Raw genomic sequence first — 26227 nt, forward strand, 5'->3', positions numbered from 1 at the left:
AACATTAAAAACATAAAAATCAGGCCCAAAATCTTTTTCTACTCTAGCTCTTTTACCTCTTCTTAACTCAAAATCATCAATTTCTTTATTTTTTAAAATGGAAGAAGAAGAACTAGGTAGTGATAAAATATTTTGTTCAATTCTTTGACCCCCACTATTTTTAGAATCAAAAGGAAATTTATTTTCATGAAAAATAGCATCACCTGATTCTATTACAATTTTATCTTCAAGATTAAAAAATCTATAGGCTGTACTATTTGAAGCATAACCAAGAAAAGCACAAGTAGTAACTTTCTTACCCAATTTTATAACTTTGGAATCCATTAGCCTCACAAAGGCTAGACAACCCCAAACTCTTAGATATCCCAAATTTGGCTTATGACCTTTCCACAACTCAAAAGGTGTTAGTTTAGTCTTTTTATGAGGCACTCGATTTAACACATAACACGCAGTCAAAATAGCTTCACCCCAAAAATTCAAAGGTGCATTTGACTCAATAAGCATGGCATTAGTCAATTCAACCAAAGTTCTATTTTTCCTTTCCGCTACACCATTAGATGAAGGTGAATAAGGAGGAGTAGTTTCATGAATTATTTCCAATGATCTAATAAAAGAATTAAACTCATTTGACTCATATTCACGGCCTCTATCACTTCTAATTCTTTTTATTTTCTTCCCAAACTGATTTTCAACCTCATGGAGAAAAAATTTAAAATTTTCAAAAGCATCACTTTTATTTTTCATTAAGTAAACATATGTAAACTTAGAAAAATCATCAATGAAAGTGATAAAATATCTATTTCCTCCACGAGTTAAAATTCCTCCAAGTTCACAAATATCAGTGTGAACTAATTCTAATAAATCAGTTTTTCTTTCAACTTTAAAATGAGGCCTTTTAGTGATTTTTGCTTTACTACAAGCTTCACACTTTTCAAAATTCTTTTTAATCACTGGGATTAATCCTAAATTACTCATGATTCCAACATAACGATCATTAATATGACACAAACGAGCATGCCAAAAATTAGTAGAAGAAAGCATGTAAACAGAAGTAGAAATTTTATTCATTTCAACATTCAGTTTAAACATCCCATCACAAGCATACCCCTTTCCCACAAAAATACCTTTTTTCACAATTACATATTGATCAGATTCAATAATTTGTTTAAAGCCTGCTTTATTAAGAAGAAAACTAGACATCAAGTTTTTTCTCATGGAAGGAGTATAAAGTACATCTTTCAAAGTTAATATCCTTCCAGAGGTAAAACACAATTCGACATCTCCCGTTCCAAGCACTTGAGTAGTATGAGAATCACCGAGCATGATGGTTTTGGGCTCTCCAAAAGGAGTATATTTTTTAAACCAATCTTTGTCATAACAGACATGACGGTTTGCACCAGAATCAGCCCACCATCCATCAACATTCTCAACCATGTTTATGTCTGTAATCATTGCCACAAAAGGTTCTTCGGTAACGTTTGCCTGAGGTATAGGACCACGTTTCCGGTATCTGCAAAATCGAGCAATATGCCCACTCTTGCCACAGACAAAGCACGGTCCTTTATCATAAACTTGTTGATTTTGTGCTTGGCTATTTTCACCATTATTTTTCTTGGGAAGTCTACCATTATTTTTCTTGAACTTTTTCTTCTTAGGCTTCAAAGAGGTATTTTTGTTAGATTCAGGAGTAATATATTTTGAAGTAACTAAATTTACCTTCGTTGTGATGTTGCTCTCTTCATTTTGTAAAAGTGCATCTTGGCCCCTTGCCTCCTCTTCCATGCGGATTTTCATGATCAAAGTCTCAAGAGAGGTTTCCTTTTGTTTGTGGCGCATAGTTTTTTGAAACTCCTTCCATGAAGGTGGAAGTTTGTCTATTATGCCACAAACAATAAGATTGTCTCCAATTTTGACTTCCTCAGACCTGAGCTCTCCAACGATCATTATAAAATCTTGAGCTTGGTCTATCACTGATTTATCATCCACCATTTGGAAACGAAAAAATCGACTAGCAGCATATTTTTTCGCTCCAGCTTCTTCGGTATCATATTTACTCTGCAATGCTTTCCATATTTTCTTTGCACTAGAGTAAGTTCTATCATAATAATCATAAAAATTATCAGATAGACAATTAAGAATATAATACCGACACTTGTAGGAATCATTATTGTACTTTTCCACTTTCTCTTGATGAGAAATTAGTTCATCGTTATCCATGGAGAGGATGTCAACTTTATTAGGATTTTTTTGAGTCAACACATATGAAACATTGAGAAGACTTAAGTAGAAAAGTACTTTACCCTTCCATCTCTTGAAATGATTACCATTAAACCGAAATGGTTTGTTTAGATCTCCCATCTTGATATCCGCGGATTTTTCAATTGTAGCCATATTGAATCTCCTTAAAATTGTTGGTGAAATTATAAGATTACAAATTACAATTGAAAAATAAAATGAAGAAATTAACTTCACTTCTTGGCTGAGGCGCGGATATCTCGCTCTCTTTAAGGAGATTCAAGCCCACTGCAGTAAATCGTTTCACTGGTCCAGCAGTAGTCCTCTTGACTTGTCCCCTCCAGGATACAACAGCCTTATCACAAAAATGTAACTCAACAAACTCTGGACAAGAGTTGAGTTTAAAGCTCTACACAAAGAACACCTCCCTTCAACTAATAAGAACTCTCTTTTTTATATAAACTTAACTCTCTCAATTTTTTCTTCTCTTATACTTATTTCAAAACAAAGAAGACCTCTCTATTTATAGGAGAGAAAATCATACAAAGATGAAAAAATAATAGAATGCCATCATTATCATCATTTAGTGTACCATTATGATTTAGTGCACCATTATGATTTAGTGCACCACTTATTAGTGATAATTAGATTAAAAATACATAATAATATGATTTGGTGCACTAAATCATAATGGTGCACTAAATCATAATGGTACACTAAATGATGATAATGATGGCATTCTATTATTTTTTCATCTTTGAATGATTTTCTCTCCTATAAATAGAGAGGTCTTCTTTGTTTTGAAATGGAAGAAAATGATAAGAAAAAATTGAGAGAGTTAAGTTTATATAAAAAAAAGAGTTCTTATTAGTTGAAGGGAGGTATTCTTTGTGAAGAGCTTTAAACTCAACTCTTGTCCAGAGTTTGTTGAGTTACATTTTTGTGATAAGGCTGTTGTATCCTGGAAGGGACAAGTCAAGAGGACTACTGCTGGACCAGTGAAAAGATTTACTGCAGTGGGCTTGAATCTCCTTAAAGAGAGCGAGATATCCGCGCCTCAGCCAAGAAGTGAAGTTAATTTCTTCATTTTATTTTTCAATTGTAATTTGTAATCTTATAATTTCACCAACAAAAGTCTTGCACTAAATAAAGATGATAATGAAAGACATTTTTATGCACTAAAGAAAGAATAATAAAGATGACATTAAATGTCTTCAATGGGCAATTGCTAAAATTGCAATTTAATAAAATGTTAAAATGTTCACACACTAACAATCCCCCACTCATTTTAATATTGTATAAGAGAGTTTATCAGCTGAAGGAAGATTACTATACATAATGAAGGTGTGCTCTGCATTGAACCTCCACTTAGTGAAACAATAACTTTTACTCCAGAGTCGTAGTGGTCTCAGACTTGAACTATGACTGCTTAAGGGACATAAAATATTACTGCTCACACATAGTAATCAAGGTATTGTCACGAGCTTTATAAGCCAGCACATTACGGCCTTGTGTTATCCCGGTTTTATGAGTGCTTTTGAGAATAAGCCTAATTCTCATAGGAAGCGGCCTATTTCCATACTCACATAGGTGAAATCTATCAAGAGTGCTCCTGTAAATTTAACACTCCACCCATACGGGCTACAGATTTTCATTAAGAGTTTTTAAACTCAACCTCCTCAATTCACTACAGGAAACAATGCACTCACATCATAGGGAGGGAATAAAAATAGTGCATTTTTTTCACAACAAGTCATCATATGATTCGTTTTTCCCATTGAACCTGGTTATAGGATCTCTAGTCTCCAAGTTGGGTTTCCTCATATATGACTCATGGATTTATAGGCTTCAATCCCATCCCCCTCGATGTGCTCCAGACCTTTTCTCTTGTTAAGGCCTTAGTAAGAGGATCTGCAAGATTTTCACAAGATTTGACATAATCAACATTAATGGTACCACTTGTCAAATATGATCTTACATTACTGTGTTTCCTCCTTATAGGTCTGGATTTACCGTTGTAATAACGATTTTGAACTCTACCAATTGCTGCAGTGCTATCACAATGAATTAAAATTGGAGGAATTGGTTTTTCAAAATAAGGTATTTGAAATAATAAATCTCTTAACCAATTCGCTTCCTCACTAGCTGAAGCTAAAGCAATTAGTTCAGCCTCCATGGTAGAGTTAGCAATTATAGTTTGTTTTTTTGATTTCCAACAAACAGCACCACCACCCATTGTAAAAATGTAACCAGTGGTAGAACAGGAATCACCTGCTAGAGTGTTCCGATCTGCATCAGAAAAGCCTTCAAGTACAGCAGGATATTTTTTATAGAACAAACCACAAGTTTTTGTTCCAATTAAATATCTCATAACTCTTGTTATAGCATGCCAATGTTCATTACCTGGCTTGCTAGTAAACCTGCTAAGTACTCCTACTGCATATGCAATATCAGGCCTAGTGCAATCAGTCACATATCTCAAACTTTCAATTACGCTAGCATATTCCTTTTGATTTATCACATCAATTTCACTTTGTACAGGAAACAAGTGTACACTTGAATCAAAAGGAGTTAAAACATGCTTGCAATCAAGAAAGTTATATATTTTTAAAATTTTCTCAACATAATGTGACTGGTCAAGGAAAATTCCATCACATGTTCTAGTAATTTTTATTCCTAGAATAAAATTTGCCTCACCAAGATCTTTCATATCAAAATGGCTTCTAAGAATGTTCTTAGTATCATCAATAACATTCATATTCGAGCCAAAGATCAATAAATCATCAACATATAGGCAAATAATAACATGTGTATTATTCCAAGACTTATGATATATGCACTTATCACACTCATTTGTTTTAAAATCATTTTCAATCATGCAGGAATCAAACTTTTCATGCCATTGCTTTGGTGCCTGTTTCAAGCCATATAGGGATTTAGTAAGTTTACATACTTTGCTTTCTTGGCCTGCTTCAACAAAACCTTCAGGTTGTTCCATATAAATTTCTTCATTAAGTTCTCCATTTAAAAAAGCAGTTTTTACATCCATTTGATGAATATGCAAATCAAAAATTGCAGCCATAGCAATTAAAAGTCTAATGGATGTAATTCTTGTTACCGGAGAAAAAGTATCAAAAAACTCTAGGCCTTCTAGTTGCTTAAACCCTTTAGCAACTAGTCTAGCCTTATATTTATCGATTGATCCATCTGGTTTTAACTTTTTTCGTAAGACCCATTTGCAACCAATTGTTTTACAACCTGGTGGTAAATCAACTAACTTCCAAGTTTTATTAGAAATTAGTGATTCCATTTCATCATTTACAGCCTCTTTCCAAAAAATAGAATCATACGAAGATAAAGCTTCTTGTAAAGTGAAAGGGTCATCTCCAACATTAAAAACATAAAAATCAGGCCCAAAATCTTTTTCTACTCTAGCTCTTTTACCTCTTCTTAACTCAAAATCATCAATTTCTTTATTTTTTAAAATGGAAGAAGAAGAACTAGGTAGTGATAAAATATTTTGTTCAATTCTTTGACCCCCACTATTTTTAGAATCAAAAGGAAATTTATTTTCATGAAAAATAGCATCACCTGATTCTATTACAATTTTATCTTCAAGATTAAAAAATCTATAGGCTGTACTATTTGAAGCATAACCAAGAAAAACACAAGTAGTAACTTTCTTACCCAATTTTATAACTTTGGAATCCATTAGCCTCACAAAGGCTAGACAACCCCAAACTCTTAGATATCCCAAATTTGGCTTATGACCTTTCCACAACTCAAAAGGTGTTAGTTTAGTCTTTTTATGAGGCACTCGATTTAACACATAACACGCAGTCAAAATAGCTTCACCCCAAAAATTCAAAGGTGCATTTGACTCAATAAGCATGGCATTAGTCAATTCAACCAAAGTTCTATTTTTCCTTTCCGCTACACCATTAGATGAAGGTGAATAAGGAGGAGTAGTTTCATGAATTATTCCCAATGATCTAACAAAAGAATTAAACTCATTTGACTCATATTCACGGCCTCTATCACTTCTAATTCTTTTTATTTTCTTCCCAAACTGATTTTCAACCTCATGGAGAAAAAATTTAAAATTTTCAAAAGCATCACTTTTATTTTTCATTAAGTAAACATATGTAAACTTAGAAAAATCATCAATGAAAGTGATAAAATATCTATTTCCTCCACGAGTTAAAATTCCTCCAAGTTCACAAATATCAGTGTGAACTAATTCTAATAAATCAGTTTTTCTTTCAACTTTAAAATGAGGCCTTTTAGTGATTTTTGCTTTACTACAAGCTTCACACTTTTCAAAATTCTTTTTAATCACTGGGATTAATCCTAAATTACTCATGATTCCAACATAACGATCATTAATATGACACAAACGAGCATGCCAAAAATTAGTAGAAGAAAGCATGTAAACAGAAGTAGAAATTTTATTCATTTCAACATTCAGTTTAAACATCCCATCACAAGCATACCCCTTTCCCACAAAAATACCTTTTTTCACAATTACATATTGATCAGATTCAATAATTTGTTTAAAGCCTGCTTTATTAAGAAGAAAACTAGACATCAAGTTTTTTCTCATGGAAGGAGTATAAAGTACATCTTTCAAAGTTAATATCCTTCCAGAGGTAAAACACAATTCGACATCTCCCGTTCCAAGCACTTGAGTAGTATGAGAATCACCGAGCATGATGGTTTTGGGCTCTCCAAAAGGAGTATATTTTTTAAACCAATCTTTGTCATAACAGACATGACGGTTTGCACCAGAATCAGCCCACCATCCATCAACATTCTCAACCATGTTTATGTCTGTAATCATTGCCACAAAAGGTTCTTCGGTAACGTTTGCCTGAGGTATAGGACCACGTTTCCGGTATCTGCAAAATCGAGCAATATGCCCACTCTTGCCACAGACAAAGCACGGTCCTTTATCATAAACTTGTTGATTTTGTGCTTGGCTATTTTCACCATTATTTTTCTTGGGAAGTCTACCATTATTTTTCTTGAACTTTTTCTTCTTAGGCTTCAAAGAGGTATTTTTGTTAGATTCAGGAGTAATATATTTTGAAGTAACTAAATTTACCTTCGTTGTGATGTTGCTCTCTTCATTTTGTAAAAGTGCATCTTGGCCCCTTGCCTCCTCTTCCATGCGGATTTTCATGATCAAAGTCTCAAGAGAGGTTTCCTTTTGTTTGTGGCGCATAGTTTTTTGAAACTCCTTCCATGAAGGTGGAAGTTTGTCTATTATGCCACAAACAATAAGATTGTCTCCAATTTTGACTTCCTCAGACCTGAGCTCTCCAACGATCATTATAAAATCTTGAGCTTGGTCTATCACTGATTTATCATCCACCATTTGGAAACGAAAAAATCGACTAGCAGCATATTTTTTCGCTCCAGCTTCTTCGGTATCATATTTACTCTGCAATGCTTTCCATATTTTCTTTGCACTAGAGTAAGTTCTATCATAATAATCATAAAAATTATCAGATAGACAATTAAGAATATAATACCGACACTTGTAGGAATCATTATTGTACTTTTCCACTTTCTCTTGATGAGAAATTAGTTCATCGTTATCCATGGAGAGGATGTCAACTTTATTAGGATTTTTTTGAGTCAACACATATGAAACATTGAGAAGACTTAAGTAGAAAAGTACTTTACCCTTCCATCTCTTGAAATGATTACCATTAAACCGAAATGGTTTGTTTAGATCTCCCATCTTGATATCCGCGGATTTTTCAATTGTAGCCATATTGAATCTCCTTAAAATTGTTGGTGAAATTATAAGATTACAAATTACAATTGAAAAATAAAATGAAGAAATTAACTTCACTTCTTGGCTGAGGCGCGGATATCTCGCTCTCTTTAAGGAGATTCAAGCCCACTGCAGTAAATCGTTTCACTGGTCCAGCAGTAGTCCTCTTGACTTGTCCCCTCCAGGATACAACAGCCTTATCACAAAAATGTAACTCAACAAACTCTGGACAAGAGTTGAGTTTAAAGCTCTACACAAAGAACACCTCCCTTCAACTAATAAGAACTCTCTTTTTTATATAAACTTAACTCTCTCAATTTTTTCTTCTCTTATACTTATTTCAAAACAAAGAAGACCTCTCTATTTATAGGAGAGAAAATCATACAAAGATGAAAAAATAATAGAATGCCATCATTATCATCATTTAGTGTACCATTATGATTTAGTGCACCATTATGATTTAGTGCACCACTTATTAGTGATAATTAGATTAAAAATACATAATAATATGATTTAGTGCACCACTTATTAGTGATAATTAGATTAAAAATACATAATGGAATGATTTAGTCTTGCACTAAATAAAGATGATAATGAAAGACATTTTTATGCACTAAAGAAAGAATAATAAAGATGACATTAAATGTCATCAATGGGCAATTGCTAAAATTGCAATTTAATAAAATGTTAAAATGTTCACACACTAACAATATGTCTTATCAAAATATATTTAATTAAAAATGAATGAATATTAATTGTTACAACAATATTTGTGGTCACTTTGTAGTGTAAATAGGCAAAAAAGTAGGTGTGAATTGATATTTTTTGACTATATATATATATATAGTGAGTATATAATATATCTGATAAATAGTGTGTGAACAGTTCATATGCATGCCACATAAATATTAGAAAAAGAAAAAAGTTAGAACTTAAAAAAAAAATAGGAACGTGAACAATAAGTTCAAAGATAATAAAATGTAAAAAAAAAAAATTAAAAAAAAAAACTTCAAGAAACTTATCATTTAATTTAATTGATCTATTGTTACTTGGTCGTTTTCTAGGATGTTGAATGCTTTGAATATTAACCAAACATATTATTATTATTAGGAACGGTATACTAATAGAAAACTTTATTTCTTTTCTTTTTTTCAATTCAAAGTCCGATATTTATATTGATGTCCAATAAATTTTGGGTATGTGTCATGATATTCTCTAACTAAAATGACTATACTGTATGGAGTAGAGTTCGATCGAGTTTGAGATTTTTAATTAAGAATAAAAAAATAATTATCGTTGTCATCGGTAACGTTATATATAAGTCATATAGCCTGTTTGAATTGATTTATTTTTAAGCAACTTATAAGTTAAAAATTGCTTATAAGTTTATTAAAAAAAGTAGGTGCAAACCAACTTTTTTTTTGACTTATAAGCTGTTTTCAACTTATAAACTGCTTAAAATAAGTTCATCCAAATAAACCCAACAAAATGACTTTAAATTGATCAGCCAAACACTCAAAAAAAGCTGAAAACAGCTTATAAGCCAATCCAAATGGCCTCATAACGTGTCATAGCTCAATTGGTTAGACTGTAACACATTATGCAAATTTAATTAATGTAGCACTAGTAAATATAGAAATGGTAATCCATTAAATTTGGCTAGAAAATTAAGAGTCGCATCAAAATAATTAATAATCCCATGTCAAAAAAACTTTTAATCTACCAAAAATAATGGCAAAAATTAAAAACTTCATTAAAACTATTCAAGATTTAATTATATATATACAACAATTATTTTTTGAACAATTTACATTAATATGCCTTCCGATTAAGGCGTTCAATTAATAACCCTTCAGTTTATATATATAGCTACCTTGCTAACAAGAAAATAAAAGAAATAAAAAGGACATAGTAATTGTTTAATTTGTTGATATATACACATGATGAAAAGGTTGCATACACATACAAGTTTTATTCTTATAAGTTATAAATACAAACACTATTAAACAAAAACACAAAAAACAAGAGCTCATTGTTTAATTAATATATTTTATCATAAAATAAAGTAGCATGAACAATTTAGTAACCCAAATTTCCTCTTTTTTTATTTTTTTTACTTAAAGCAAACCCCTTTGTACAATATACTCATAAGGAAACCTTTGAAAAAAATTCTTTTGATTGCTTTTTCAAACAAAAGAGTTGTTAGGAAATGACATAAAGTTGCAATTTATGCTCCATTTTTTTTCATAGAAGAAGGGTTCCCACACTCTACACAATTATATACTCATATTCTTGATGTTTGGTTCCTATGCCAACTTAAACATCTATATATTGTGTATAGTATATTGTTACATGATTAGTTTACCTAATAAGAATTATCCCTTGTTGTCTTTTCATCATTATTAATTACCTAATGATTAGTCACTTGTAACATTATATACCGAAAGTCACGATCGGACGAAATATTTCGAATTTCAGTCCTGAAAATGAAATCACCTTTTACAGAAAGTATTTTCTACCAAAAGTAAAATTTAATTATTTCCGATGCAAAAAGGATAATGGAGAAAAATAACTTGCAACAATAATTCTTGATTTCGAGTCCAAATTTGAACTTGTAACCAAGTGATATAATTTCATTTTTAATTTATAGAGGGAGTTTTAGAATGAGAAAGTCTAATTTTTGACCTTTTTTGGGGTGATTTTATTAGATACAAATTTACCCAATGTAGGTTAACCCTAATATTTGTGTAAAATCATGATGTCAAATTTTGAATGATAATGTTGAGCAAGGTTAAGATAATTGCATATAACAATGTTCCTTTTTACATGTTTAAACATAGTAATTACAGTCATGCATGTCAAATTATGAACGATATCAAATTAATTAACATTTATCCTTAAAAGCAATTTATTTATTTTACATTCTTTAAAGATTAATCTTTTGTTTTCTCCCTTTTTAAGAATAAAATAAAAATTAGTCTCTTACTTTCTTCCATTTTCAAATTAAAGTTTCAACAATAAAGACTTCTCCACTCTCTACTTTTTATCAATTTTACAAATTAAAGTTAGCTCAATTATAACGTTTTATTGTACTTCCTAGATTAACTATATATTAACCGTTGAGAAATATAATGCAAATATTACTATCGTGGCTTTTCGAATTTCTGTTCAAAATTTTAATTAAAATCGGAGCAACTTTCATCATATGTCAGCAAAATATACACTAAAAATGAGATTTTTTTCAGCAAAATTCATTGAAAATGTGCTCGTCAAATATAATTTTTGCTACGTAACAATGATCGATCCTTGAATGTTGTAATATTTGAATTTACTTTCATGTTTATATATATAGGGAAATATTAATTTTTGTTCCATGCATGCATGATTATATTAGTTTACCTAACGAGGGACCAAGTTGTGTTTAATTGCAAGTCAAGTTTGTACCAAACACTCCAAATTAAATTTCTATTCTCAAGTTGATTTTTATATCTACTAGTCAATAAAAAATGTTTAGTTTTAATTAAGAAAATGACCCTCTAGCTAATTGAATCTTAGTAGTATTATTTTTCAAACTCTTATTTATCTCTAAATTAAACTTAATCATTATCAAGTTAAGAGTTATGTGCATGTTTTATATATATATATATATATATATATATATATATATATATATATATATATATAAAATCTAGACAACTTTATATATTCATAATCTTTTATGCAAACACTAGTGGTTAGTGTAATTCATTTTGTTACACAAACCCTAATACTAACTTATACTATATATTAGGGAAAATATATTACACTAAACATTAGGGTTTGATGAAAAAAATTCCATTTTAGGTGATTCTTTGTTAAATACTTATTATTACCCTAGTGTAACCCTATATTTGTAGTGGACTCAGAATTTTTATGTTATGAGCGCTCAATAACCTTTAATCTAAAACTATTCTTAAGATGGGTAGCTTAGTCAATATTATTGTATATTATTACTACTATTTTTCAGTATATATATTCACAACTAGAAACATATGATTTTTTCCATCGCGAATTAGTGCAAAATAAAACACGTGGTGGAAGATGAATTTTTATTGAAATATTAGGAATAGCCACTAAACATTTTATCTTATTTTCTCAGTGTTTCAATTAAAATATCTATGAAAATAACTATTGAATATTTTTCGGTGGAAAATTTCAGTTGAAAAATAGTGATATCGTGTTTATTTCCTGACCATCTATTGGATTCAATGTAGGTTTGCCACTTTCTTTTTTTCTTCAAAAACCAACAAAACATCAATGTTTTAATAAGTCAAGAGGAGATATGCAAAATTATTGCATATATATAAATATATATGACTAGCAGAATAATATATACCATTAAAAGAGTTTGAGAAACAACCAACTGAAATAATGAATACTACAAGGACATGCATGTGTATATACCAAAGGTCCCCCCTATTGCTATTATTAGTAATTACATGTCTTCTACTATTTTTTTCACCTTTGTTTCACCTTTTGGTGGGGATCAGCAAGAATGTGTGTGGGAGGGGTTGTTGCTGTTGTTGTTTTTCTCCAAGGTATATATAATATATACTTCTATATATGATATATATAAGTTGAACATGGAGTTGTATGAAACAATTTCCTTGAAAGTTCCCAACTCATATATCAATTATTAGATACACATGATTAATTGAGAAACTAACAAAATTGTATTCACATTAGTGAACTAATATTATTTGAGAGTTGTCAAGTGGAAAAAACTTTATAATTTTGATCATTAGTTGGACAAAAGAACTTTTTGCATGCGATCGTCGAATCCTTTTATAAATGATATAGAAAAAGTTGATAATGGTAGACGACAGATTAAAGAAATTTCAATTTCAAGCCAAGGAAGAATTGACTACAAAGAAGTAAGCAAACGACCATTATTAACATTAACGGTAGAACCATGATTTTTTAGCATTCAACAACCATTATCAAGACATCAAAACATTTGCAAATAACTCCATGAGGCTCAAAATGACAACTTAGGACTTGGGCCAAGGGAACCCCTAAGCCCATTCTTTCTTCTCTTAACCTAGCCCTAGCCCAAGGTCAAACAAAACACTTAGGCCCAGCCCATCTTGATGATTCACTTGGGCTCAACTTTGAGTAAGCGTGAGAGTCACGTGCCCTCTTTTTTTTTTTTCTCCACACACTCCCCAAAAGTCTCCATCCATCATTTAGAGGGAGGGAAACTCATCTAGCCATCCATTCAATATCCAATGGCCAAGATATGCCTCACTTAAATCTACTCAAATAAACCCCCAACTCACCCCACGCCACCCCCAACCCACGCCCACGCAACCCCACTCCCTTAAAAAGGAAAAAAAAGAAGGGAAAATTACTAAAACCAGAAAACAGTGGGGAGGGGAAAAGAAAAGGGGGTTAGAGAGCAAAAAGACAGAAAGATTATCCACTGTAAAGAAGACCAAGTGCACCTGTTTTGAGGAAAATTCAAGAACCCCATTTCATATTAAGGGGAAAAGAGATGATCTTTGTATACATGTTGAAATTTTATTAGGAAAAGTCATTGAATTCTTCAATAAAAACCTCATCTTTTTGTAGAGTTACTGTGGCTATACAAGAAGAAGAAGATTGTCTCTTTGTAATTTTACTATCTTTTGTTTGTTTGTTTCAATCTGTGTGTTTTTCCACTTCTTACATGAGATTTTGATTAATGGGGTTTTGATTTTTGTTATGCTGTTGCAGAGTCTTTTGATAAAATCTGGTTGGAAGTATCTAATTCATAGATCTTGAGTCAGTCTTTTTACTGTTTCAAAATCCTTTTTTTGTTCAATTTCTGGTTAATATCTGATTTTGATTTTGTGGGGTTGTTGCAGATATGGATAAATTACAGTGGGGAAACAGAAAAAGACTTAGGTGTTTTAAGGTGAAAGATTCAACTTCAAATGGGAAATCTGATGGAGGTAGAAGTCTTGTGGTGAAGAAGAAAGTCACATCTAGACTTGTTGATAATAACAAGGAATCTGGTCCTCTTCCTCCTCCTATGTCTTCTCCTCATAGGCTTAACAGGTAACAAACAAAATTATATTTTTGATTGTTAAGAACACTTAAGAGTGAGGATTGAGTTGGGGGGGGGGGGGGAGGAGCCTTATATGTGGTGAAGATTTGAGTTTTATTTCAAATTATGACTACTTTTGGTTTCTTTAGATGCTGTTGGTAGAGAATTCATGGATCCTTATTAACAGGTAAATAAGGATAAATAATATTTCTTGTTTTGGCTGTTGATGTATGTGTTGAGGAGATAGTGTCAGTTGTTTGCTTGATTGACAAAAAAGATGCCTCATTTGTGTTAAAGATTTGATTTTTTTGTCAAATTATGACTACTTTTGGTCTCTTTAGATGCTGTTGGTAGAGATTTCTTGTAAATGTCCAGATTTTGATGCAAAGAATCATTCTTTGATTGCATTTAGGGGTTTTAATAAGTCCATTGTATGAAAAAATAATTAGTGAGTATTTTGTATTATCAGAGGAAGGGAATACATCAAATTGAGCAGTATCTGTCCTGAATTGGTTGGGATTGGTTTGTAAACACATTAGAAGGAAAGGAAGTTCAAACTTTTCAACTTTAGGTTTGGTTGGGATTGGCTTGTAAACACATTATATGTGAAGTTATTGAAGCATCCGTAATTCTGGAGCTGGTAATTATACTTGAGAACGGAATCAGATTGTGTCTGGTGAAGCTATTACTTCAAATTTCAATCGCTGATTTTCTTAGTTTCTGTAAGGGACTAGAGGTATTTCCTGTTGTGGTGTTTTACCTCTGAGCGTATTGCTGTTTTTTGAAGATTCCAAGTCTTAAATGGAAAAATTGGTTACCTGAAAAGTAAAAGATTGTAGTACTAAAATTTGGTGGTTCTTGTTTTGGCAGGGATTTGGGTGTGAATAGATCTAACGCAAATGAGCATCGTAAGACATCAGTGTCATCCCCCGAGAAGGAGGACCGGTATTATACGACGAGAGGGTCGGTAGGCGTGGACGATAGTAGCAAGTTGTTGATGGAATCAAAGGAGGAAAAGAAAAAGTTGGTTTGGCCAAAATTGCTCATCACATTGTCAAGTAAAGAAAAAGAAGAAGATTTTATGGCCATGAAAGGTTGCAAGCTTCCTCAAAGGCCTAAGAAAAGGGCAAAGTTGATACAAAGAACTATTCTTGTAAGTCTCTTTACTCCAAATTCAGATTGTGTGATCCAAGAATTGGACTTTTTGTCATTTAAATATTTCTTGATTCTTTCCATGTTAAACAAGTCTATCTTGTTGTGTGCAGTTGGTGCAACCAGGTACATGGTTGCAAGATTTGTGCCAAGAAAGGTATGAAGTGAGAGAGAAGAAGACCTCTAAGAAGGTATTGCACTTGCTCTCTTCTTATCGCACGCACCCGTGTCGTGCATTTTTGGAGGATTCAACACACACTCGTGTCATATCCTCCATAAATGCAATACTTTTGGAGGATCGCACGTTCGTGTCAGATCCTCCACTCCAATAATGCACTACTTTTGGAGGATCCAACACGCACCTATCGTCTGAGCAACATATATAGTTCTTGACAAGCTAAGGGTGTATTTTATTATTATAATAACATATTATGATGTTATTTTTGGTGCAGAAACCAAGAGGATTGAAAGCTATGGGAAGCATGGAAAGTGATTCAGAATGAAATGTGGTGAAGATAGACAGAGCCAGTGTAAAGCCAAGATTGATTTTTGGGAATTATTTTGGGATAGTTGAATATTATGGGGGCAGAAGATAGAAAGAAAATCGTGTATGTTGGCATATTATTACTCTTAATTTTAGCTCATCTTTGGAAAATGAATGCTTCATTTTAATATTATTTTTTTTGGGTTCTCATTGCATACATATTTGTGTATTGGAAAATGATGTTTTCCTTTTTTTAGCTTTTCCTTTTCTTCTCATTTATTAGATTTTAAAATCTCTCTATGAACACTTGAATTTTATTAAAGATTTTGGTATATAATCATGTATATGTTGATTATTAGATGAAAAACTATCCAAATATGTGAGAAATGTGTGAAAAGATTATTTGGTAGAATTAATGAACATGCTTTAAAGGGACCATCTTAAATTTGTGACTTTGTGTTACCTTTTATTCTCTTAATTATATATACAATATATATTTGGAATAACTGGTAAAGTTATTATCATGTGATCAGGAGATCATGATTTCAAGCCTCGGAAATAGCCTCTGACAGAAATGCAAGTAAGGTCGCGTATAATAGACTCTTGTGGTAATAGACCCTTGTGGTAGGGTTCTTTCTCGGATCCTGCCCATAGTAATAGCTTTAGTGCATCGGGTTGTCCCTATATTTGTATAAGAATTCTCCTACTTAAGTTTGTTCAATGTAAGTACTGTGTATTTAGAGAGTGAGATTTGATCATAGGGTATTTCAAATATTTTTCAAAGTTACTAATGGCTTTTATACCTAGGCAGTTGCTAATCATGTCAATATTTTCTAGGAATGTATTTTTGAAGAACATGACCAAGGATTTTTTTTTTATAGTTGATTGGTCCTGGATGTAGTTGTATATTCTATATTTGAACACATTATACGTGTTATTAAGCAATCTTTAAAAAGACAGTTTATTGCATGAAATATTCATATATACACAATGTTTGAAGAAGGAACCCTGTATTTTGCATTTTTGTTAAAATTCCCTACCTTAAGTACATTAAATAGGTCACATCGTTATAATATTTTACCGTTCCTCTAAAATCTCCTTTTTTTTTAATTTAAAGAAATCTACCTAAAGATACTCCTGAAGATACAAATTGAAATAAAAATTCCAACTCCAACTTATGTGAACACAAACATGGGATTAGTTATTACAACTACAAGACATTTGTCCTCTCACGCGCCTTAAATATGAATAAACGTAATTTTTTATTTTTTAATAATAGAAACAATGATATAAAAAATAAATTTGTATTCTCAAAGATATGTATGCTTCACAAAGTAAAAATTAAAGAAAGTCAATACAATTTCAATAAATTGGTAACTAAATGTGTAAATATTTATTAAGTTTTAATAAGGAACATAAATAATTTAAGACACTATAAAAATATTTCCAATCAAATAGTGAATGTTTTCTTTCACTTTCATTTCATTTTTATATAAATAAGAAAAGGATTAAAAAAACATCTAAATTATTTTGATTTTATTCAGAGTCAAAAACACAGCTAAGAGCCCGTTTGGATTGGCTTTAAGTTGGTCAAAACCAACTTAAAGCCCCTTTTTAGCTTTTGAACGTGTTTGCCTAATGCTGACTTTAAGCCATAAAGTTCTTAAAGTCAGTCAAAAATGAAAAGTTAGAATTCCTAACTTTTTTTTTCAAAGTGCTTAAAGTCATTTTCTTTGACCATGGAAATTACTTTTATATCCCTTATATTTTAACTAAATTCTCAAACTACCTTTTTTTATTCTTTTAACCCTAAAATTCATATCATAAGCACTTTTATCCAAACACTCAACTGCTTATTTATAAAAATAACTTTCAGCACTTCAAAGTTCTAAAAGCACTTCATACATAAAAGTTACTTTTTTTAAGCCCATCCAAACGGGCTCTAAAGTCGCACTTTGTGACTAGAGGAAAGGCTGATTTGTGGTTGAGGAATCAGCTTACTCCTCACTATAATCTTTCTTCTACATAGTTCATTGTAGAAATGTTTAAAAATCGAATCGATCAATAAATTAAATTGAAAAAAAAATGTTATTGATTTATTGGTATTTGGATTATTAGATTAACGAATTTTTAATGATTTTATAATAAAACTATTGAGTTATTGATTTGGCTTTGATTTTTTAATATTGGATTAACCGATAATCCATTAAACTATAGTAATTTACTACTTTACTCATATATAAATATTAAATATTAATATTATTACCTAGGGCTGTTCACAGTTTTGGTTAAAACCAAAACCAAACCGAAAATTTAACCAAACCGAATAAAAAAACCGACATTCAGTTTGGTTTGGTTTGGTTTGGTTTTAAATTTGAATAACCGATAATATTTGGTTTGGTTATGGTTATAGAAAAAAATAACCGAATAAATAACCGAACCAAACCGATAATTATATACTTAAAATTTATATTTATTTATATGTATAATATTAGTTTTTCATAAATAATTAAAGATATTTTATACCTTTTAATTATTAATTTAATATTAATATACTTATTTTTAAGGCCCAACAATCCAAACTCAACTCTCAAGCCCAATTATAAATTCTAATAAACACTAAACAGCGGTCCAAGTCCAACAATCCAAGCCCATTAGCCCAACTCTCAAGCCCAATTCTAAATCCTAAATTTCTAATAAGCACTAAGCACTTGAGCAGCAGACAACAACATAAAGTAAAAGTTAAAACTTTAAAACCCTAGTATCTGTTTTCCTTTTACATTTTTGTTCCTCTCACGTTGGTTTCTCACAAAGTCACAGACTCACAGTCATAGACTAACAGTGAAGGTTCAAGAGCAACCTCAACTCCTCAACCACAAGTATAAGATTGTCAAATTTTGAGAAGGTTTGTAAGGAGTTTTTCAAATTTTAAATTGATTTTAAGTTGTTTTCTTTTTTTCCTGAATGTTTAAGTTGTTTCCTTTTCTGTTTTGAACCTCTGTGGGTCGTGAGGAAAAAAGAGCTTGATAAGAATTTGAAGAATGTAGAGAGAGAATATTTGAATTATCTCAGCTAGTCATAAACCGAATAACCGAATAACCGAATAACCGAATCAAACCGAACCAAACTGACAATAACCAAACTCGTGGTTATTATTTTACTTAGTTTGGTTATGGTTTTAGACATTTAATAACCGATTAAATTGGTTTGGTTATGGTTTTAATCAATAACCGACCCAAACCGAACCATGAACACCCCTATTATTACCTGTTTACTGCATTTGTCTTTAGCCTTCAATTCACACTTCACAATGACTTTGCGTTCACAAAAAACAAATTCTTTTATTTGTATTGCACTTCTACAAAAAAATTTCGTGTTAGTTAATATTATTTCTATTTTATGAACTTTCTGCAAAGTTACACTATTGTCCTGTCGCGTTAAATTGTTAAAGAAGTCATCATTAAATCTAGTTGAAGAATGCACATGATTACACATGCTGAAAAGTATAGCTTGCGGAATTAGTTAGTTAGTTATAACTAACACTTACAAATCATATGGTGTAGAGTAGGTTTGTTAGCAGTGATCAGTGAGTGTGTTAGCTGTGATTAGTTAGAGAAAGTAGTTAATGTTGAAGTGTACAAATAGCCCTTATCAGAGGCTGCATTAAGTAATGAAACTTCTTCTTCTTTTTCTTCCAATCAAGCTCTTCCTAGCTCAATGTAGTTCAGGTTGTTACTTCATATTCATGGGGTGATTTTAACATGGTATCAGAGCATCGATCAAGAGGGATTGATCTGCGAAAAAAAGACAATAATTGTGAAGAACTAATCTGAAAGGGTTGATCTGTAAGAAGAAGTTGTTGAAGATCGAAGAGAAGATCAATGGCAGTAGGAGAAGAAAATGATGCAGCAGTAAATGAAGTAACAACACTAAATCACAACCATCCACTTTATCTCCAGACTTCATATATACCTGGAGTTGTTCTCATCCCAATCAAATTGACAGGACCAGAAAATTATGCCCCATGGAGTCGCTCCATGAAGCTGACTTTAAGGGAAAAAGGAAAGCTTGGCTTCATTATTGGATCGTGTACAAAGGCAAGTTACAAAAGAGCTTGAGAAGAACAATGGAAAAAATGCAATGCAATTGTGTTGTCCTGGATTGCAAGCACTGTCACCAATGAGTTGATGCCAGGAATCATGTATGCTTCGAATGCAAAGAAAGTTTGGGCTGATTTTGAAGAAAGATTTGATAGATCAGATCTAACAAGAACTTACTATCTGTGGTCAGAGATTGCTACTTTGAAACAAGGCACTATTAACGCACTATGATTTTTTGTACTCTGATTTATGTTATTTATGTTATGTATGTTATGTTATCTTATGTTATTTATGGTATTTATGCTATTATTTGACGATATCTACTGTTTTTTGGTGCTTTGACTATACTATTGTTTGGAACTCTTCCGTTATCTACTTTCCTACTATTAATATTCTTGTCTGATCTTTTTTTCCTATGCTTCTATTGAGCCGAGGGTCTTTCGGAAACAGCCGTCCTACATTGGTAGGAGTCAGGTCTATGTACATTTTACCCTCCCCAGACCCCATGATGTGGGATTTCACTGGGTTGTTGTTGTTGTTGTTGTATATTACTCAAAGTTAAAAGATCTGTGGTCTGAGCTAGATGTGATGATTCCATCACCTGGATGCAATTGTGAAAGTTCAGCTCCCTCTATGGAGCATCTGAAGTAATAGAGATTGCTTCAGTTTCTGATGGGATTGAATGAGAGTTTTGGGAACATTAGAAGTAATATTTTGGCTAGAAAACCTGTAGTAACTGTGAATGAAGCATATGTTGTAGCAGCTCAAGAAGAAAGTCAAAAAAGACTGAGAGTTATAGATAAAATAGAGATGCATTAACATTACTAGCAGGAAGATCTCAAGAATACAAGTCATAGGAATACAGAACCAAGCCAAAGAAGTTTGTACCACCTAATACAATTTGTGACCACTGTGGGTTCAAAGTTCATTTTAAAGATGATTGCTATAGGCTTGTTGGTAATCCACTAGATTTCAAGAGTAAGAGGAAAGGAGCTAATGATTTTAAACACAATTTCAAATCGGCAAATGCACATCTCACAAAGAAGGTTGATAACTATGCCAATAGTGAAAAGTACATAGAGAATCATGCATCATCCTCATACATGTCTGCAACTTAATATCAGGAGCTTGTTAACAAAATGGATAAAACAGAAACCTCTGAGTGTGCTGCTAACATGTCTGGTAGCACTTCTTTGTTGTCCAAAGCTAGTAAGATATATTAATAAATAGTTGATAGTGGAGCTACATATCATATAACACCTAATGAAGACTTACTAACAATTATTAGCAGAATAAAAGATAGTGATTCTAGTGGTGTACAAGTTTCAACAAGTAATAGATGTGATGTCAAGGGTACATGAACCACAAGCATCTTAGAAGGCCTTGAACTTAAGAATGTACTATATGTACCATACTTCAAGTTCAATCTCTTGACAGTCTCCAAACTAACCAAGGAACTATCTTGTTCAATTTCCTTTTTACTTGATTTCTGTGTATTTCAGGAACTCTTCAATGGCAAGGTATTGGAAATTGGTAGAGAGAAAGAAGGTCTATACATACTTAAGGAGTTAATAAAATCTGCAGTAAATGCAGTAGTAGCTAAAAATAACAATGCAGATGCAAAGCTATGACACTTGAGACTAGGACATGCATCAACTGGAGTAATGCAGAACATTCAATCACTCAAACACCTTTTAACCAAGAGTGCTCATCACAAATGTGAGTTATGCTCTTTAGCAAAGCAATATAGACTGAAATGTTTTGTCAGTAGTAGTAAAACCTCTCAACTTTTTGAACTGATTCATGTTGATGTATGGGGTCCATATAGCAAGCCTACTCATGATAGGAAAAACTACTTTGCGACTATAGTAGATGATCATAGCAAATACACATGGATATGTTTGATCAATTCTAAGAGTGAAGTCATTGTAGTGCTGAAAGATTTCATTGCTTTAATAAAAACTCAATTTGCCTTGTCTATGAAAATACTGAGATCTGATAATGGCTCAGAATTTTTTAATTCTCCAATCACTAATTTTCTTGCTTCTCATGGGATTGTGCATCAAAGTAGTTGTGTCTATACTCCTCAACAAAATAGGACAGTAGAAAAAAAAAACAGACACATTTTTGAAGTAGCTAGAGCACTGAAGTTTCAGAGTTCTTTACCTATTCATTTCTGGGGAGAGTGTATTAGAACATCAGTTTATCTGATCAATATATTGCCTACTCATTCAACAAGCAGCATTACAGTTATCAACCAAGAACTAGACTAGCATCACTAGTCACAGGATAATCATACCTACATGGTACATTCCTATCATAAACAACAATAACAATACAGTCAGCCATCCAAACTCCATGCCCGAAGGCCAAGGCATGAAATCTCTTGTAAATTATAATATAGAATGCGTGGAAATAGATTACAACTAATCAATTAGAGTAACCTAGCCTACCTGGGCGCTAAGCAATTGTAAAAGTATTATAGAATGATCATTCACTTTTGGAAGGAGAATTCATGGAGACGAACCTGAATCCGTGGGTTGTAGCCTTCCTCGTGCTAGAAATCTTTTTTCCCCTTCTCTCAGGACCTAGAATAGCTTCTTGGTTTTTTTTAGGGTAACCCTTATCTATTTTGCCACTTTTAAGTTCTGGCCCATCAGATCCTGCTACAATGGCCTTAATCATGCTCTAGCGGCCTGATCCAGACAGTGTCTAGTAAAATGGATATAACGTCTTACTCCAATCTCCAAATGAGGCCAATTTGGTGGAGTTCGAAAGAAGACTCAAAAACCTTTAATTTTATAGGTTATGGGTTACTAATTCACTATAGGCTGAGAGATATGATCATTTGAAGTTGATATTAGTTTGAACTCAAGTCCAAAACTAAATCGGAAAGACACTTTCAACTCAACTTTGAGATAGGAGCATAGCACAACCTTAATTCGCAACTAATACACTTACATATCAAGGTATTGATCCTAACCTTATGATGAATGATATTCGTATTCCTTTACCGCATATATTTTTAATAACGACGGGCTAGGTCATTAAAATCGAACTTTGTCAATCCTTGAAAAATGGTATTCAATAGAGTATTAATCTAAATTACTTTATATATCTCTTCAAGTATCTTTATTATCTAATACTCTATAAATTTGACTAATAATTATTGATAAATTCAATTATGATGTCTATCTTTTTGTGGTTCATTGGAGGAAAGACACCCTGTGAGTTATTATATCAGCATTCCCCTAACCTTGATCATTTGAGAGTGTTTGGTTGCTTATGCTATGCCATTAGACTTCCAAAAGGGGACAAGTTTGCACCTAGAGCTAGCAGGGCAGTATTTTTAGGATATTCAGAAACTCAAAAGGGATATAAACTATATGATCTAGCTAAGCAAATTTTCTTTAAAAGCAGAGATGTTTCATTCAGAGAACATATATTTCCTTATCATGAAGGGAGTTCAGCAACTAATATTGATATGTTTGAATTAACTCCTTCAATAGAGTCCACTCCTACATGTGTCCAGCCTATTATGTTAGATCATCCAAATGCTCCTATCCAATTCACTGAGTGTCATATTAAAAATAGTGTAAAATCAGCACCAACAGATAATATTGGTGTTGAACTAGGTGTTGAAGCTGTTGTACCAGCAGTTAAGGAATCTATACCTTTAGAGGTTCATGCAGAAGTTCCCACCAAATTAAGGCCTACCAGGAATACTAAGCAGCCTACTTGGCTCAATGATTATGTTACCGCTTCACAACCTTTTAGACCATCTGCAAGTTGTACCTATCCTATCTCAGATTATATAGACTATTCTCACTTGTCTTCTCCTTACCAAGCCTATTTGACTACCTTCTCCTCCACTACTGAACTTAAGTCATTCATAGAAGCCTCTCAGGATAACAGGTGGGTTGAAACAATGACTGATGAGAGTAATGCTTTAGAGAGTAACCATACCTAGGAGGTAGTTGATTTACCTCCTGGGAAGAAGGCGATTGGTTCAAAATGGGTTTTCAAGATTAAATACAAAGAAGATGGCACTATAGATAAATACAAAGCAATATTAGTTGCTAAGGGTTATAATCAGAGAGAAAGCCTAGATTATCATAAGACTTTTTCACCTGTTGCCAAAATGGTAACAGTGAGAACTATTATCAGCATTGCTACTTCAAATGACTAGCCTTTGAGGCAAATGGATGTCAATAATGCCTTCTTACAAGGTGATCTTTATGAGAATATATATATATATGTCTTTGCCTCAAGAATTTCATAAGCGGGGGGAGACAAGAGTGTGTAAGCTTATGAAATCTCTATATGGTCTGAAACAAGCCTCTAGAAAATGGAATATAAAGTTATCTACATCCTTGATATAAGCAGGATACACTCAGAGCTCACATGATCACTCATTGTTTACCAAACATGCAGATAAGGATATTGTAATAATTCTGGTATATGTTGATGACCTATTGATTACAGGAAGCAGTCAACAGATGATAGATGAAGCTCAACAGACTCTACATGACAGGTTCAAGGTAAAAGATCTAGGACAACTAAGATATTTCCTAGGGAATTGAAGTACTGAGATCAGAAAAAGGCATCCTACTTAACCAAAGGAAGTATACATTGGAATTACTATCCACAATAGGATTGAATAATGCTAGATCAGCTTTTACTCCCATGGAGATGAATATGAAGCTTACTACAGTGGAGTATGATTCAGGAATGGGTAAAAGTGATGATCCCATTCTAGATGATATTTATTATTGTCAGCAGTTGATTGATGCGACTTTGAAAGTGCTAATATACTTTAAGAAATCACCAGGGCAAGGGATACTGCTAAAGAGAGGTTCAATCAATACTTTGACAGCATTTTGTGACTCAGATTAGGCAGTTTGCCCCAACACTAGAAGGTCAGTAACAAGATATGTAATACAGCTTGGTGAGTCGCTAATTTCATGGAAATTCAAGAAGCAACACACAGTAAGTAGGAGCTCAGCAGAAGCTGAATACAGAAGCACGACAGGAGCAGTAGCAGAGATCATTTGGTTGGTATGGCTGCTCAAGAAACTCAGGGTGAAAGTCACTACACCAGTCAGGCTATGTTGTGATGGCAATTCAGCCATACAGATTGCATCCAATTCAATTTTTCACGAGAGAACCAAGCACATAAAAATCGATTGTCATTTTGTAAGGGAAAAACTCAAGGAGGGCCTGATCAAGACAGAACATGTTGGAACTAGATCTCAGTTGGCAGACTTGCTTACAAAAGGATTGGGATTGGCATAGCATCAGTTCCTACTCTCCAAGCTAGGAGTTCTTGACTTCTTTCATCCTAGCTTGAGAGGGAGTATTAAATTTAGTTGAAGAATGCACATGATTACACATGCTGAAAAGTACAGCTTGCGGAATTAGTTAGTTAGTTATAACTAACATTTACAAATCACATGCTGAAAAGTTCAAAATCTTTTTAAATATGCACAAGTGTTATGAGGTAATTAATACAATGGGAAGGGAAAAAACACAACCCAAGAAATCAAAGAAACTCATTTAGCCGTCCATTCAACATCCAACGGCCAAGATTTGCCTCACTTAAATCTACTCAAATACCCCCTTAAAAAGGGTGATTAAAAGAAGTGAAAATCTGTAAAAACTAGAAAACAATGGGACCCTTAACTATATACTTATCGGATTTAGTCCTTGAACTATTCAAAAACTTATCATGTTTGGTTCTTTAACTATATACTTATCGGTTTTAGTCTCTTAACTATACACTTATCGTTTTAGTCTTTTAAGTATTTACATAGTTATCAAATTTGGTCTTTTATCCATTTTTTATACAAATAACTTAGATTTATATTAACGGAACTCATGTATTTGTAAAATTAAATTTTTAACTCATTTTTTCAGTTATTTCTCTCTTTCCGCTATTTTTCTTTTAAATTTACTCTTATAAAAAGAATAACAACCTCAACGATTCAAAATTAAATTAATGAGGAAAGAAGATATAAGTCTTAATTTTATTTAATAGAGGATAAAATGAAGCATATTAATGTTGCTAATGACTTGAATATGCTATGTTTCTTTCTTTTGCGGTTAACGATATATAATCATACGATTTTTTAAACTTTATTTTTCATACAAAAGAAAAACAAGAGATTTTATCTTATTATTCAAATTTCTCAACGTAAAATGAAACGAACAGAATAATAAAATCGACCTATTCCAAAATTAAAAAAATTAATAAAAGTTTCAAATCTATCATTTTATAAATTTCAACTTCTAAGTAATTAAATAAATTTCATTCAATAAAGTAATTGGAGTACATAATTTGGAATCAAAACATGTTAGAATAGAACTTTTAATTTTATTCTCATTATAGGAAATTTGTTTCTGTTAAA

At 32.3% G+C, this 26227-nt stretch overlaps 2 protein-coding genes across 4 annotated transcripts; both read left to right on the forward strand.

Annotated features, from left to right (window-relative positions):
* The first annotated feature begins 13399 nt into the window (after nucleotides 1–13399).
* Nucleotides 13400–15937, forward strand: LOC129887861 (uncharacterized). Of its 3 annotated transcripts, XM_055963090.1 has the most exons (6): nucleotides 13400–13667; nucleotides 13772–13819; nucleotides 13903–14095; nucleotides 14955–15237; nucleotides 15350–15427; nucleotides 15689–15937. In XM_055963090.1, the coding sequence occupies exons 3-6, from the start codon at nucleotides 13905–13907 to the stop codon at nucleotides 15737–15739; spliced, it is 603 nt and encodes a 200-aa protein (XP_055819065.1). In that variant the 5' UTR covers nucleotides 13400–13667; nucleotides 13772–13819; nucleotides 13903–13904; the 3' UTR covers nucleotides 15740–15937. The 3 variants fall into 3 exon arrangements, with proteins under 3 accessions (XP_055819065.1, XP_055819066.1, XP_055819067.1); XM_055963091.1 differs by lacking the exon at nucleotides 13772–13819 and having other exon boundaries at nucleotides 13401–13667; XM_055963092.1 differs by lacking the exons at nucleotides 13400–13667; nucleotides 13772–13819 and having other exon boundaries at nucleotides 13850–14095.
* A 7070-nt stretch (nucleotides 15938–23007) lies between these two features.
* On the forward strand, nucleotides 23008–25115 carry LOC129884417 (uncharacterized). The gene is made up of 4 exons (XM_055958716.1): nucleotides 23008–23776; nucleotides 24255–24354; nucleotides 24491–24623; nucleotides 24717–25115. The coding sequence occupies exons 1-4, from the start codon at nucleotides 23008–23010 to the stop codon at nucleotides 25113–25115; spliced, it is 1401 nt and encodes a 466-aa protein (XP_055814691.1).
* The last annotated feature ends 1112 nt before the right edge of the window (nucleotides 25116–26227 follow it).

Source organism: Solanum dulcamara, chromosome 4 (genome assembly GCF_947179165.1).
Source record: "Solanum dulcamara chromosome 4, daSolDulc1.2, whole genome shotgun sequence".
NCBI lineage: Eukaryota > Viridiplantae > Streptophyta > Magnoliopsida > Solanales > Solanaceae > Solanum > Solanum dulcamara.